The 17,715-nt window shown below is 36.4% G+C and overlaps 1 protein-coding gene across 1 annotated transcript in view; it reads right to left on the bottom strand.

Annotated features, from left to right (window-relative positions):
• Positions 1–5,993, bottom strand: part of LOC143252202 (FRAS1-related extracellular matrix protein 2-like) — a 122,373-nt gene extending 116,380 nt beyond the window's left edge. Inside the window, exon 1 of the mRNA XM_076503961.1 lies at positions 713–5,993. Coding sequence (XP_076360076.1) covers positions 713–5,675 — 4,963 coding nt within the window. The 5' untranslated portion in view covers positions 5,676–5,993. The remainder of the gene's footprint in view (positions 1–712) is intronic.
• Between the last annotated feature and the right edge of the window lie 11,722 nt (positions 5,994–17,715).

The raw sequence follows: 17,715 nt of genomic DNA, 5'->3' as shown, positions 1-17,715 counted from the left end.
TTTTGCCCTAAAATTTTATCTTAGACAAAGAATTAAGGCTACAGTTGCTTCATTATATAAGGAAAATGAAATTAAATAAACACTTCACCCCTTTCTGTATAATTTTATACCTAGAGTTCAGTAAAAATACGGAAAAGAATGTTTTTTGGAAAATCCCTGTTTTAATACTTTCTCATAATATTTTAGCTCATAATTCTCATAAAATCAAAATCAAATTAAACGTAGCTGTATGAAACAATTCGTGCAACTGTATTGTTGCTTGTTATTAAGCACAAAACTACACAAAGAGCTGTCCACCACGGGTATCGAAACCCGGTTCCTAGCAATATAAGTCCCCCATACATACCACTGTGTCACTAGGGGGCGTTTAATTGTGAAATAGATAGATTATTATAAAGAAGTGGACGAAACGTATGCATGTTTTCATACAGATATGCTAAAGAAATAAAGTCAACGTTTATTGGTACAAAATAAATTTAAAATAGTCTGTCCGCAGTCTCAAAATACGATGAAATTAGTTTTACTTAATAATTTTACTGCAAAAGTACAAAATTAAATATCGTGAGAGACAGCCTCATAATAAATATATTATTTCTGGTTGACTCCATCTCTGCAAATGGACGTTTTATTTCATTTGAAAATCAAACATAAAACTACCATACATCTCCAATAAACCTCTGTCTCAAACATTATTACACTATAATTTTCTTACCTTGAGTGAAGTTAGTAATACTGTTGTTTCCTAAAGCCTTGTTGATTATGACACCATGCTCGGGTGCTTTAGTGATGATGTAATCTATGACAACATCCTGACTATCTAAATCTTCTGCTCGAAGAACTTTGTTCGTAAAACGGAACCCGAGCTGATCCTGGCCCAATGGTTCGATGAATGAAGCACCTCTGTTTACTACAATCTGGGGTATTCTGTTATCGACAGGCACGATTTCTATTTCTACTGTCTGGGGTCTGCGAGTTTCCTTCGCGTAATCTGGATACACATAAAAATCCAGGTGAGTTCCGTCTGTTACGGTGAAAGTAAAGTTATCCTTTGTACTTTCGCTTCCATCGTGATGGTAGCTTATTCTATTTTCTCGAAGGTCTCCCATAGTAAAAACTTTAACGGGATGAATATTATTATATAGGATTTTACCGTGTATAGGGACCTGAGTTACAGTGATTTTCAACCTATCATCATCCGTATCTTTGTCTTCTATTTTCATTTCAAATGGAGTAATTAGTCCCTTTCCGGCCTCGAGAATTCGAAGCTTATTGAGAAAGACAATTGGTTTCTTGTTGTCCACGTCACTGATAGAGATTCTGAATGTTCGAAATACAGAGTTGTAACCGTCTGTAACCTCAAACTCGAAGCTGTCCATTTTTATTTCATCATCATCAGTGTGCACGTAGTAGATCTTATTGCCGGCAAGATCTACTTGAGTGAATGACGTTACTGGACTACCAGGATTGTCTGTAGATTCTAGATGCCCTTTGGAAGGAGCCCTGGTTATGGTGAACTTTAGCTGCTCATCTTCGCTATTGAGGTCACTGGTGCTAATAACATCTGTTGTCAATGTAACCTTCCCTCCTTCCAAAAGTTCCACACCTTTATTGATGACATCGGGGTGCACTAGATCGATTCCTTCCACAGAAATCCAAAAATACCTGTCAACGTAAGTGTTGTGGCCGTCGGTAACATCAAACTTAATCAGGTCTCTAACACCTTCCCTTCCTGTGTGAATATACATAATCAATTCTTCATCAATATCTCCTTGTGTAAAATTAGTTCCTTTGGTTAAGTTGAATAAAGGTAATCGAGAAATGGAGTGCAAGTATACAAGGTCTCCATGTTTGGGAGGTTGTCTAATGACAAACATAATAGTGCTGTCGTTAGTGTCTATGTCTTCTGCCTTCAGTTCTCTGTTTGTAATTAGTTTTACTTCACCTCTGCCTACTTCCAATCCATCATTGATTGCTAAGCGAGGAGTTTCGTCGTCAACAGGGTAAACCATAACAACAATCTTTTTGCTAACATTATGTATCCCATCAGTTATTTCCAACTCGAATTCATCTTCTTTTGTTTCCGAGTCATCATGCTCATACATAATGTTCGAACCTTTGGATATCTGATCTAGAGTAAACTCATCAATTTCCTTATCTCCAATTGCCAACTGGATCACAATTTTGCCATGCTTAGGTTTGCTCTTTAACCTGAAAGTTAAAGTATCCTTTGGGACATCCAAATCGTCTGCATTGAGTATGGGTAAGTCAATACTAAGTTTCATACCTTCTTCAACGACAAACTCTCTCATAAATATCTGAGGAATTTCATCATTGGTTGGATCAATCTGAATAGGAAGAACAGATTGTGGAGAAAAATTTATTCCATCTGAACAGCTAATAGTAAGTCGATCATCGGTAGGTTCTACTCCCTTATGAACACTCTGTACATAGTTTATATAGCCATTTTTTATGTCAGATATTTTGAAAGCAGTCACTGGTATTCCAGCCCTGGATTTTTCAGAACCTGGACCAGGGGATATATTTTCTACATAACCATGTAACGGTTGTACTAGAATAGTGCAACTTATATCATTGTCTTTGGTATCTATATCAGTTGCATTTATATGAAATAACGTGACAGAAGATTTGTTGGCTTCAGGGACAACCAATTTCGAACCTACAGTTACAACAGGAGCTACATTATCCACTGGTTCGATAGTAACGTTGACATGGATGTACTCAATTTTATTTCCTCCGAGTAATAAGTCATTGGACATGTCAGATATAGACAAGTTAAAGGTATCTGTAGTACTGTTTTCTCCAATCTCAACTCCATTATGCACATAATATACTCTTTTACCCTCTATATCATCCTGGGTAAATCTGTTAGTGTTGGTTCCATTCAGTTCAATTCTGCCCTGTCTTGGAGGGTAGTCAATAAGGAAAGTAATTTTCAAGTCATCAGTATCTGGATCGGAAGCTTTAATAATTTTTGTGGTGATGAGCGATCTTCCATTTTCCTTCACATCTAGAGATGTACCAATTGTACCTGGAGAAATTTGAAGAGCTGGAGCTTCGTCATCAATTGGACGAATATGGATGTTAATTGTTACTGGTACTTTATGTATGCCATCTGAAACTTCAAGCTCAATTTTATCACTTTGCTTCTCGGCTCCATTATTTATGTAGCTCACCAGTCCATCAGCAATATCATTCTTTGTGAATGTGTCTCCTTCTCTGAGATTTATAGCTCCATAATTCAAGAAACCATAACTAGGAATTTGTTTGATAGTAAAGAGAATAGAGTTAGAGTCTGTGTCGACGTCTTTAGCATCTAACACATCAGAACTGAGTGTTACAAAACCGTTTTCAAAGACTTCCAGTCCTTTGTTGTGGATCGTTGGAGGCTTGTTGTCCACAGGTCGCAATCGGATAACGAATGATTGTCCGGGAAGAACATTTCCTACCGAATCTTCCACTTGAAACTCAAACTGTAAGATCCTTGGAATGATACCAAGTTCAACTGGTGGAGGTTTATAAGCTATCTTATGATGATTAATTTGAGCTTGGGTGAAGTTAGTGACTTCTTCATCAGGATTTTCAGATAAAACTATTTTTCCTGGATCCATTGGATTATTTGAGTCAGTATCATATGGCATACGGGTGATCATATACTTCAGGTGTCTGTCTTTAGTATCAACATCCGTGAAGCGAAGATGCTTTTTTGTGATGTCAGTGAGCTCAAATTCATCCACAACCATTTCAAGAGGGGTTCCTGGATAGAGATTAGGAGGGATGTTATCAATGGGCATGATTTTTACTATAAATTCCTTATCACCAGATTCATTTGGAGGAACATTATCATCAGAAACACGAAACTTAATGTGATCCATTACAGGCTCAGTTATGTGGTCACCATTGTGTCTATAAAATATGCTTCCTTCTAAAAGGTCCAGTTGTGTCCAGGTTGTAATGGGTCGTTCGTAGATACCATCCACAAAATTCCAGTTTTGTGGGTCATCTGGTGCCTCAAAGTGTTTCATAAATATTTCTCCTTCAGAAGAATAAGGCTTTTGTAGTTCAAATTTTATTGTAAAATCATCGCTATCAACATCAGTGGCACTTAAAACGAATGGTGTGATTTCTACTTCCTCTCCCTTGCTAATAGTTAGACCTGTGTTAACGTTTAGCATAGGCGGCTCATCATCTTCTGGATAAATAGTGATAGGAAAAAGAAATTCGACCTCTTTTACACCATCGTCTAGTCTGAAGATTATATTGTCACTATAAGTGTCACTACCATCATGTTGGTATGTTACCAATCCAGCATCTAAGTCAGCTGGTGAAAACTGTTTCACCGGACTTCCCATAAACAACAACTGGCCATGTCTTAAGCCGTCCACCACAGACACAATGACATCGTCAATGTTATTTTCATCAGCTATTTCCAAGTTCTTAGAACTTTGCAGCCTCCTAGACTGGCCTTCAAAAAGCATAAGACCAGAGTTTCGTGTGGCTAAAGGAGCTAAAGTGTTCTTGGGATGAACCACGATCATTAAACTAAATGGTTCTGAATTCAAACCCTCGGCATCTACTACTTCCATCTCCACTTCAAACGTTCTTCTAATGTCAGAGTCAGAAGCAGGAGGTTTGTAAGCTATTTTTAAATCTTCCAGGTCTTTTTGGTAAAAAGATGAAATGGGAACATTCTGGTCGTCAGTACTGATTATCTGACCCTCTCCAAAGCTCAGTGGAGAAGTAATATTAAAGATTAGTTTATCTGAAGGAGTCTCAATATCTTGTGCTGACAGTATTCGCGGGGTGATAGCCGTCATAATAAATTGATTTACGTCCAATAACAACAAAGAGTTGAAACTTGGCTGTGGAGGATTGTTTGGCTGGCCATCTTTTATTCTCACAGTCACTTGAAAGTATTCTTGTTTAAGCAAGTTTCCATTAGAATCAGCAATTTCCACCAACATTGGGATGTAATCCTGATTAGGCGAGTTATTAGGAAAGGTGTGTTTGTATCGAATATCAGCCTGTAAGAAACTATTACAGTCTTGCAGCACCCCAGTGCTTGTGTCATTCACTAGCTCTCCATATCGTGGGAAGTCGTTAGTATTTCCAAGAGTCATCACTTTACACTTTTGGTTGTTTTTGTCGTAGGTAAACTGAAGAGCTTTGTTGTCAATTGGTGTGCTTAAACCCATCAATTTTTCCACCGTAATGGGCATGTTTCTAGTAACCACTTCCAGTTGCTCGAACAATACTTGAACATTTATAGTAAACGGCACGATTATAGTGTCTTCAGCCATGTCGTAACGAAGAAGTAGCTTTACCCTATCTTGGGGAGGCGTGCGGGCTCCGAAGTGGGAGTACTGCACCTCCCGAAGGCCAAACTGACAAGGGAAATGAGTAGGGGTCAGTTTACCTGGTCTTTGAGAGAGGGGGTCGTTTTGAATGACTTTGACAGTACACCGGTCACCATCGCGGACCCTAATCTTCAGGTCCTTTACTGGATCGATAAACACAGACCTTCCAAACGGTACATTAATGGCATTATTGGATTCAATTATAGTTGACTCAGAGATAGCGGGTCCATGTTGTTGCTCGTAGGTTAGCACATTACATGAGAGAAGAATGAACACTGCAAAGTTTAGTTTCCACCACATGTTTCGAGATAAAAAAAGAGTAAAAAATAACAACGTTTATTATTATAGATATAACTCTTTCCTGACAATCACTCGCTGACTTTTCCCGCGGTGTCCTGAACTGCCTCACGATGCTTGCTTCGCATGTTGAAACTGATAGGACGCAAACTAAACAGTGGCCGTAGAAGTACCGAGTGAGCAGTTACAAAGCCACTACGGTAATAACCTCGTGAGGTGGCTTCTAGCTGCGCACCCTCGGACCCAGTTGGCTACACATGTCTGCTGTATTCGGAGCAAGCGCTTGAACCGTCCAATAACAGGAACTAGTCTTCGTTAGGTAACGTTGTGTTGGTAGGGTAATACGTAATATGTATACCGAATAGCAATGGACTAATACACTTATACTTGTTCATCAGAAGAAGCGTTAACACTCCTACGAAAAGTGGGGCCTAATAGGCCCCAGAGCAACTTGAAAGGTTATTAATATTAGGCTAATAATTTTGTATTTAAATGAAGTTGCCATTTAAATCCATTAATGAATGGATTAACGAGATTCCCACTGTCCCAATCTACTATCTAGCGAAACCACAGCCAGGGGAACGGGCTTAGAGAAATCAGGACTAGAAACGTCTTTTCGTAGAAGTGTTAACACATACTGAAGTAACTGCTTAATTTCCTTAAAAGAACGATTACAAATCTCATTAAAGCCGAGTTAAAATGATGTTTTAACTTACCAAACCATATCCCTTACCATTATTAATATCTAAAGGGGTAAGCTGAATAAATTCTTCGGTATGTTAGTAAACATAAATCATGAAGTGAATATAGTACATTTTTAAGATCGTTGTGTACTTACTGTTACTTAAATGGATCCGAAGTTGATGAGTGAAACTTCGAGTTAATCAAATACAAATATTATAAACACGTATAGAAGTTAACGTTGTTCGAGTCTGTCGTATTTTTGAATGGCATTTGAAACGATTCTCCAGCATGTATATTGGATTAATGTAACATGTATAGTTATTTTAAATTGTTCAATGTTAAAAATATCAGCACCTATTACGTCTTTTTCTGACGATTCATATCGCTATAAACACGTCGATAAAGACCATTTCTTACAAACCAACATTTTCCAAAAAAAAACCAAAACCATTATAAAATTAATTATAGTTTGTACTTTAATATCCAGCAGAAATCAATATTATTTGTCACAGAAAAACTGGTATTTTCAGTTTCAATATATTACTTTAAGACGAAGTAATAATCCAGAAATCACGAAGAAAAATGATATATTTAGGAAAAAAATAATAATGAAAAGTTAGTTTTACCAAAATATCCCCCCTCTTTAGGCCCGGTATGGCCAGTTGGGTTAAGGCATTCGACTCGTAATCTGAGAATCTCAGGTTCGAATCCCCGTCGCACCAAACATGCTTGCCCTTTCAGCCGAGGGGGAGTTATAGTGTGACGGTGAATCGTCGGTAGAAAAATAGCCTAAAAGTTGGCGGTGGGTGGAGATTACTAGCTGCCTTCCCTTTAGTCTTACACTGCAAAATTAGGGACGGCTAGCGCAGATAGCTCTCGTGTATCTTTGCGCGAAATTAAAAAAAAATAAAAATTCCCCCCAAAAAAAAAAAAAAAAAAGATGTTTTAAGTTTAGTTTACTGAATTCGCAAACATTCTGGTGTAAACATATTACACTAATATTTACTTATCATGTTGAATTTTATTTCTTAATGCGATTCTTATTTCTTAACCCTTGCGATGAGGCTTAACATTTTTTTCAATTGCAACCAAGACTCAACTAAACTACTCATACTGTTTGATACATTTCGATTTGCAAAAAATATAATTTGCAACAATGTTATCATAACATTTGATCTGCAACTAAGATAATAATTTTTAATCATGTAAAGATTTACACTGCATCACAATATATAATATATATATATACACATCCATTTCCTAGTTGTTATAGAAAATGGTTAGTTGATCGCAAGAGCGCACATAGCAAAATAAAGATGTGCTAAATACTCCGAGCTGCGTATATATATATATACATATATATATATAATATGTGTGTGTGTTTTTGTATTCAAATTTTACCTTAAGTACGTAATTGCCTTTTATTAGCGTAATAGTTATATATCTCTAAAACTAGAACAAAAAATTAGAGTAAGGCTCGTTAATAACATTAGGCAAGAAAGATTTAGATTAATTAGTTCTTCACATTAATAAATATTTCAAACATTTCTTATAACAAATATACCATTTACTAAATTCATGTGTATTAAATATAGTGTGTGTATGTTAATGTGTGTTTAAGGATTGAGATAGTTAAAAAAATAACGTAACTCAAACCTATTACAAGGCCCGGCATGGCCAGGTGGGTTAAGGCGTTTGACTCGTAACCTGAAGGTCGGGGGTTCGAATCCCCATTGTGCCCTTTCAGCCGTGGGAGCGTTATAATGTGACGATCAATCCCATTATTCGTTGGTAAAAGAGTAGCCCAAGAGTTGGCGGTGGGTGGTGATGACTAGATGCCTCCCATCTAGTCTTACACTGGTAAATTAGGGACGGCTAACGCAGATAGCCCTCGTGTAGCTTTGCACAAAATTAAAAAACAAAACAAACAAAACTATTACAAGCGCCATCTATAAACAAACGGATGAACTAAAGAAATATTCCTGGAAATAATTTGTTTTGAGTCTGTGACAATTCGGAAATACATAGTATATTTATCTTATTGAATGATCAAATGTCTATCTAATAAAAAAAACAAAACTTACGCAGAAAAAACGCGAATTCTTATCAATAATATTTAGCCAATACGTACAGTATGGTAACGTATATTACAACTATAATTATTAGATAATTTTCTACCTTCTGTTATTCTTAAGTGGTCGTAAGATAAAAATAAACGTAAAATATTGATGAAAAGAAACGGAAAATTCGCTATGAGAAATTACATAAAAAATAGAGCATAAACGTAAATTTAAAACGAACTTCATAGTATTTGGTTCACACTTTATAACTTCAATTGACTGATTGAAATGAATGTTTGTTTCATGTTAATAAAGTCCCGAGACGCTAGGTGGTGTAAATTAGATTTATATACTAATAGTGACCCTGCAATATAATCACATGTATCATGTACTGTTAAAACCCCTACAGTACCCTAAGAAAAATCAATAGAGCACCAGTGGCACAGGGGGTATCTAGGGTCTTACAACCCTAGAAACCGGGTTTCAGTACCCGCGGTAGGCAACGCACAGATAGCCATTGTGTAGCTTTGTGCTTAAATTCAAACAAACAAGATTTAATGAAAGAAATTGTTTAAAACTTTCATTAACTTTGAAGGGGCCTACTACACAAAACCACAGTAACGCCATTTTATTAAGTATTGTATTAAAGACTCGTGAATTTGAAAGTAAAATCTTCAAATGAATAATATCTTGCAAAGTCTAAACAATAACCTGAGTTTAGATTCATTGCATCAAGATAGTCTCAATTTTTAATTGAAAAATTATATTCCAAAAAATATTAAATATTTATGTAAAATATCATCTTAAATGATATGCATCATAGTCCAAAATACTATTAAGTGAAATACAACTCAATTAAAGTGAAAAAGAACTATTTTATTGTACCATGATATTAAATTAATTAGTTTGTTTGTTTGTTTTGTTTTTGAATTTCGCACAAAGCTACTCGAGGGCTATCTGTGCTAGCCGTCCCTAATTTAGCAGTGTAAGACTAGAGGGAAGGCAGCTAGTCATCACCACCCACCGCCAACTCTTGGGCTACTCTTTGACCAACGAATAGTGGGATTGACTGTAACATTATAACGCCCCCACGGCTGAAAGGGCGAGCATGTTTGACGCGACGGGGATGCGAACCCGCGACCCTCAAATTACTAGCCACAGGCCTGAACGGGCTTGGCCATAACGAGCCCAAATTATTCAGCGTCATTTGTTCCTCTCTCGTGAATACAACACCAACAAGGTGTTTACTCTATGAAACGAAACGTTATGTTATTTAGAACTTTACCTAACCAACTAAAACTACAGTCGTCTGCTTAAACTATATCAAAATTCTATAATTTTGTTTTGTTACCCAATGGATATAAAACTTGCACACTATCTAAACGTGAAATGTATTATTTAAAGACAAAGTTTTAATCACCGATTCTTCAAAAACCAAAACTTCTTACAAATATAGATAAAGTAACCGCGAGAAATTATTTGAGAACTTTTATACAGTTGTAGATATTCGAAATACCAAATAAAGAGTCTAATTAATACTAGAAAAACTGGTTCCCTGGAAAACAACTTCCATATGAAAATGCTGACGGATTAGCTGTTTTATAAATATACAAGTTCAAACAGGGTATTTCAGAAATTATTGGCTAGAACACCAAGCGGCGACTTTGAGTGATTAGCCTTTCGTAGCTCGAGCATTATTAATTTGACGGTAAGGTCGATGTTGACACTTTATCTTCTATCTACAAGCGGTTGTTAGTTCAAAAACAAAACGTGAAATTTGTGTTCCTTTTGTTCATAAGAGCTTGAAAAAATCTCCTTTCATGTTGGTTAGCAAGTAAGAGATGAAAAACACGAACAGTGTGCAGGTGTGTGTTCAATGAGTCAGAGTTTCCCTACACCCGTCCGTACACACGAGTTAAATTATTAACACAAGACCTCTCTCAGGGCAAAATTCTGACGGATTTGATCTGTTTTTCATTCTTACTACCTTAGATCGAGTTGTTTATGAGCTGAACGGAGGTTGGTTTATACCAAAAATGATTACTCAAATATACACGTAGATGTGGAGACAGGTTTTTCCACCTGGTAATGCGAGTTTTGACGACATATTAGGTACTATAACATTGGTAGATTAGGATACATGATTATTCTCTCGATAAAGAAAACAAACGCGCCATCTACTTCATTTTATTTCGCGAAAATAATACACTCCTTTTTAAGTTATATTCAGCTCATACTAAAATGTCAGTAACAACAAAAAAAAATTATAAAATTTGTTTATATTACCTTTTCTTTACTAGATACACACACATACACGACCTACTTACACATTGTATACATAAATAGTTACGTGATAGTTCTATGAGAATTATTTCATTTATTTTTCCTGTTTTATCGGAGCTAATCATTTCTCAAATTTCTAACTTATATGTTGCATTAAAAAATCACAACGATCATATTCTGGGCCCGAAATTCACAAAATATTTAACTGGTCCTCATCAGGTCCACTCTGAGAACATTTATCTATAGAAGTTAGTTTCATTTTGTCAACTGTAGATGTGAGCTTTCTTAAAAGAAAGCCACAACTGAAAATACGCATGAACATCAGAGTATAACATTAAACAAAAGACTTTAATTTGAAAACAATACATATGTGTGTAACATTAAACAAAAACCTTTAATCTGAAAACAATATATCTCTATATAACATTAAATAAAAGCCGTTAATTTGAAAACAATATATCTGTATATAACATTAAGCAAAAACATTTAATCTGAAAATGATGCATCTATATGTGATATTAAACAAAAGCCTTTAACCTGAAAACAAGTTGTTGTTTTTTCATTATATCAAATTTGGAATATACGTAATCTTTATCTAGGAGATTGGAACAAATAAGGTACTTTCAAGAGATGAGATCACAGTAGTGAATTTATGTAGATCTGTGTTAGTATAATATTTATAATATACTGTACGTCTATTAGCCTAATCGTGATACTTTTTAAGTTATTAGCAAAAATCTGTCGTAACTGTACATAATCTTTATCTGGGATATTGGAACAAATAAGGTACTTTAAAGAGACGAGATCATAGTAGTGAATTTAGAAAAAAAAACAAAAAACAAAGAATAAACGTTTGATGAGAAGGTTTGTCTGGAACCAAACATAAACCTACTCGATGTGTGTCCATGCTCTGCCCACCACAGGTATGGAAACCCAGTATCTAGCGGTGTGAGTCCTCAGACATCCAGCTGTGCCCCTGATGGGAAGGTTTGTTTGGAACCAAACATAGACCTACACGATGTGTGTCCATGTTCTGTCCACCACAGGTATGGAAACCCGGTATCTAGCGGTGTGAGTCCCCAGATATCCAGCTGTGCCCCTGATGGGAAGGTTTGTTTGGAACCAAACATAGACCTACACGATGTGTGGTATGGAAACCCGGTATCTAGCGGTGTGAGTCCCCAGACATCCAGCTGTGCCCCTGATGGGAAGGTTTGTTTGGAACCAAAAATAGACCTACACGATGTGTGTCCATGCTCTGCCCACCACAGGTATGGAAACCCGGTATCTAGCGGTGTGAGTCCCCAGACATCCAGCTGTGCCCCTGATGGGAAGGTTTGTTTGGAACCAAACATAGACCTACACGATGTGTGTCCATGCTCTGCCCACCACAGGTATGGAAACCCGGTATCTAGCGGTGTGAGTCCCCAGACATCCAGCTGTGCCCCTGATGGGAAGGTTTGTTTGGAACCAAACATAGACCTACACGATGTGTGTCCATGCTCTGTCCACCACAGGTATGGAAACCCGGTATCTAGCGGTGTGAGTCCCCAGACATCCAGCTGTGCCCCTGATGGGAAGGTTTGTTTGGAACCAAAAATAGACCTACACGATGTGTGTCCATGCTCTGCCCACCACAGGTATGGAAACCCGGTATCTAGCAGTGTGAGTCCCCAGACATCCAGCTGTGCCCCTGATGGGAAGGTTTGTTTGGAACCAAACATAGACCTACACGATGTGTGTCCATGCTCTATCCACCACAGGTATGGAAACCCGGTATCTAGCGGTGTGAGTCCCCAGACATCCAGCTGTGCCCCTGATGGGAAGGTTTGTTTGGAACCAAAAATAGACCTACACGATGTGTGTCCATGCTCTGCCCACCACAGGTATGGAAACCCGGTATCTAGCGGTGTGAGTCTCCAGACATCCAGCTGTGCCCCTGATGGAAAGGTTGGTTTGGAACCAAACATAGACCTACACGATGTGTGTCCATGCTCTGCGCACCACAGGTATGGAAACCCGGTATCTAGCGGTGTGAGTCTCCAGACATCCAGCTGTGCCCCTGATGGAAAGGTTGGTTTGGAAACAAACATAGACCTACACGATGTGTGTCCATGCTCTGTCCACCACAGGTATGGAAACCCGGTATCTAGCGGTGTGAGTCCCCAGACATCCAGGTATACAAGTATTATTGGTATAACCACAGCTTGTTATTTATCCTTTTTTTTATACAGAAAATTAACATTGTAACCAATAGACCTTTTTCTAAATGTTTAATCGAATTTTTTTCACAATTCAACTATTGTTTTAATTCTCGCATTTCAGCAAATGAAATACGTTTTACAGACTGACTTGGTTTAACACTATTTTTGTGAAATAAAAGAGAATTCAACATAACCTCAACTGCATCCATACCATCTTCAGATGAATAAAAAAAAAAGATGTTATTGTGCTCAGAACTTCTAATCTACGCTTGGTGTATGCAGAACATCTGTGAAGTGTCCACATATAGGATACTTCCAACTGACTTGGTACGATTTAAATATGAGGATACATAGTAATAGGTTAAACAAATCTAGCTGATGCTGATGAAGTAAGCTCATGACCCAAAGCTTTTTAGAAAAGATTCTACAGCACTATAGAGAAATGTCAAGCACTGATTTGGTCTTAAGTTTATTTTTCTTGTGGAAGACATCAGGGCCAACAACGAGAACCAAAATGTACATCACTAACACTTTTCCTACTGTTATAATACCAAATGTTCAAGTCCAAGTATTATGGTAGACGGCATTCCTGAGAATTGATCACGAAAGAACAGCAGTAGCGTGAAATAATAGGAAGACGAAACTGTGGGCTATTATGGGCAAATAGGTAAAAACAAAAAAACAAGCGGCACCTTCCTTCGAATCTGGAAGATGTTATCACCATATTTGCTTCAACATCATCAACAGACCTCCCCACACATTAGCATGAATTTGTACGTTTATTTGCTTTGAATTTCATGCAAAGCTACATCAGTAATGAAAGACAGCTACTCATTCATCACTCATCACCAACTTTCTGGCTACTCTTTTATTAACAAATAGTAGAATTGATCGAATTATTATAATGCCCCAACGGCTAAAAGGACGAGAATGTTTGGTGGGACGGGAATTCCAACGCCCTAAACACTAGACCTTTCCAAGCCATTAGCATCGAACAAGAGAAGTTTAAAAGTTATTAATGTATATTTTAGTATTTTATGTCAATGATATATATATATAAAGTTTATATTATTCTTTTCCATTTTATTTGTATTGGGTTTTCTGTATTTTATTTGAATTATTCTGTTTTGTTTAATTCAAGATAATTTACGAGCTGGGTTTCTTCGTTAGCTCATTACAATTCTACGTATTCCAGCTTGGTTTCATGTGTTTATTTATAACTTATTACACGCCAAAAAGCTTATACCGTATTTTCAAGATTGAATTTTAATTTTAAAAGTTATTTAATAAGTTTTTTTTGTGTAGTGGAAATTGTTTTGTACTTACATATTAACAAAACAGATACGTTATAGATTTTAAGTCTTTTCAAATTACCAAAAACGTAACCCAAAATAATTTAAATTTGTGATTAATGTTAAGACTTGTGCTTGTTTGTTTGTTTTGAATTTCGCGCAAAGCCGTCCCTAATTTAGCAGTATAAGACTAGAGGGAAGGCAGCTAGTCATCACCACTCACCGCCAACTCTTGGGCTACTCTTTTACCAACGAATAGTGGGATTGAGCGTGACATTATAACGCCCCCACGGCTGAACGGGCGAGCATGTTTGGTGTGACGGAAATTCGAGCCTGCGACCCTCGGATTACGAGCCGAGCGCCCTTACCACCTTGTCATGCCGCTCCAAGACTTGTGTCTGAATTATTATTCCATATTGTAAGACCAGCTATTTAATCATTATTTATTATGTGTGTTACAGATTTACTTTCTTAATCAACAAAGAAAAAACAAACTACGAGGCTACTTAATGATAATATATATAAACTCACATGAATATTATATACATACCACCGTTATAAAGGGCCTAATTATATATTTCTTTCGGTTGCTGATCCAAGCCATATTTATAAGCCTCGAATAGACGAATCTGAGTCAGCAGCCAATCACAGAAAGCACAGGCCTCTACATCACTAACCTTCCTTTCAACTTTACTTTTAGTAAGAAAGAAATCTGTAACACATATACGTATAATCAAAACTAAGTTAGTTCATATTATTGTAGTAAAACTGCACCTGGAGATAAGATTTGCTCGTTGTAAAATTATCTGACAATTCAACTGATTTATTATTTCTTAATTAACTGAGGTTGTATTCATTCAAACTTTCTGCATAAGTCTTTCGTTTCGTTTATCAGGTTAACTGTAAAGCCGTAGAATAGGCTATCTGTGGTTTTTCTTCCTTCAAATAAGTCAACAAACAAAATATTTTTATAGCTTGTAAACGTGCTTTATCTAAAGAAAAAAATCTGTACTACAATAGTTACGTAGAAACACTGTTTCAGGAAGTCTTTCATAACAATACAGTTATCACATTCGAGACTATGAACAATTCTGTGTTATCATTTTAACCAGTAACATGTAAATACGGAGCAAACATAAAAAATTTAATACAACAACAGAGTAAAAAGAAAACTTCATTCTCTTATAACACCTGAAATACTTGGAATTACTATTTTATTTAATTTAGTTTGTCCCAGTTTTCCTGGAAACACCTTCAATATTTTACTTAATTTGTCCCAGTTTTCCTAGGAACTGTAAAATATTGTAACCAGAATTCTTCGTTCTCTCTTGAACTTTGATCTTCTCATCTCGTCATTTTTCTTATTGATCTAACGGCTACGTCACGGCCAATCATGATGCTAGGATGGTTTGACAGGTTTAATTTGTAATTTTACATAAATGTTAAAAACTGATCGATCAAATGAACAAACAATTAAACCAATTAAAAACTTGAGACTGACTACAATATATGTTTTCAATAGTCAGATCTGTGGAAAAATTCGAAACAACTATTATTCCATATCTATCTCACAATATTTTATTTGCAAGAGGCACATAAATTGAGACTGGTAGGTATTTACTGTGGATATTCCTACACCAAGTCCTGAGGCATTAATCACCTTAAGATGATACACAGAAATACATCAATGATGTAGTCTAAGCTTCATTGTAAAGAGTACTTAAAACGCAATGGAAAACTGTGCAAATACTACTTCCTCAATATTAAACCTATTCATGTGTCATGGTCATAGAACCCTTTTCAATAAAACAGACAAAAAACGTAGAACCCTAAAATTAAGGACTATCCAAAAACAGAAACAAACAAAAAAAAAACATTGGACTCTCAAAATTTGGCCGATTCGAAAAAACAAACAAACTTTGAACCCTAAAAATAAAGTCTATCCAATAAAACAGACAAAAAATGTAGAACCCTGAAATTAAGGTCTATCCGAAAACAGAAAAACAAAAAAACATTGGACCCTCAAAATAAGGCCTATTCGAAAAAAAAACAAAAACGTAGAACTTTAAAAGTAACGTCCATCCGAGAGAAAAACAAACAAACTATTAACAGGATGTGTTTGGTATCGTTTGAACCAGAATTTTGTGCTCTAAAACATATCCAAAACCTGTAAACAGTCGCTTTGGAGAAATAGCTACAATCGGCTTCTTACCCATTTCTCAGATTCACTAAAATACAACACTTTTTATTTTTGGTCTTAGTGTGAAACCACAAATCGTGTTTTGTTTTTGTTTTAGTAAAATGTCAACTTTGCTTTCGTCAAGTCTAAAACATAATAACAATGGCCACGAAATTAAAGAATTGTAAAAAAGAAACTTCACAAGTAACATAGGATTACTTGTCGTCTCCTCAAGAAATCAACGAGAATTCTGAAAAATGAATAGATAAGAGGGGGTAGTGTTGGATTTTCTCAATCTGTTTTTATTAAAATTAAACCCAAAAGAAGGCTGAACTTGTACAAATTCAGAGGCTTTTTATATCCTTGTTGGGTCACTTGACTGATTTTCCTTTTTTTTTTTTTTGGCAGCAACAAAAATGCCACACCTCATTTCTTTGCATGATGTAATAAGAGAAAAATAAATGAATAAATAAATGAAAGTCTGCGAATAGAAACCAGGCTTAAGTTATGTAAGCTTTCTTTTTATGGTTGCAATACGAATTCGAAAAACGAAAGGATCTTAAATTTCCGCACGTGCGCTCTCTTTGAAGACCTTCTTCTACTTTTATGTGTTATTTGATCGAAACACTTCATCTTATGCAGCAGATAGTCCGATGTGGCTTTGCTATAAGAAAACACATCTTATGAAGAGGACGATGCGTTAGCAGAACGCACGATAAGTGTTCAATTCTTACAAATATATATTATTTAATCCTGTAACTGTTCCAGTGAGTTTAAGTGTCTTCTCTGATGCAGTATATAAATATATATATAAACAGAGATGAAAGTGGTGGAGGTATTACTTATACTTCTTCTGGGACCATTTATCTCAAATTATTATACGAAAAAGCGGAGCTTGTTTGTTTTTTAATATCGCGCACAGTTACACGAGGGTTATCAGCTCTAGCCGTCCCTAATTAAGTTATGTAAGACTAGAGAGAAGGTAGCTAGTCGTCACCACCCACCACCAATTCTAGAGATACTCTTTTACCAACGAATGGTGGGATTGACCGTCGTCTTATAATGTTCGAACCCGCGACCTTCAGATCATGAGTCGAGTACGTTAACCACCTGGCCATGCCAAATCAGCAATACGTGTTTAAGTTGCCATAATAATGACGTCAGCAATGGTGCTTGGGCACCATATTTCCTCAAGACTAAATGTTATTTTAACACTTTCCTTTATTTCTTGGATATCTCCCACCCCATCCTCACGTGTACCAGATACTGACGACCCCATATGGTTTGGATATATTATACAGATCAAAATTCTGGTTCTGACGACATCAATACAAGTTTAGT

The sequence above is a fragment of the Tachypleus tridentatus genome, chromosome 6, assembly GCF_004210375.1.
Source record: "Tachypleus tridentatus isolate NWPU-2018 chromosome 6, ASM421037v1, whole genome shotgun sequence".
NCBI classification, from domain to species: Eukaryota; Metazoa; Arthropoda; class Merostomata; order Xiphosura; family Limulidae; genus Tachypleus; species Tachypleus tridentatus.
The sequence above is the reverse complement of the archived record's forward strand: the minus strand, read 5'-3'. Positions and strand labels throughout refer to the sequence as shown.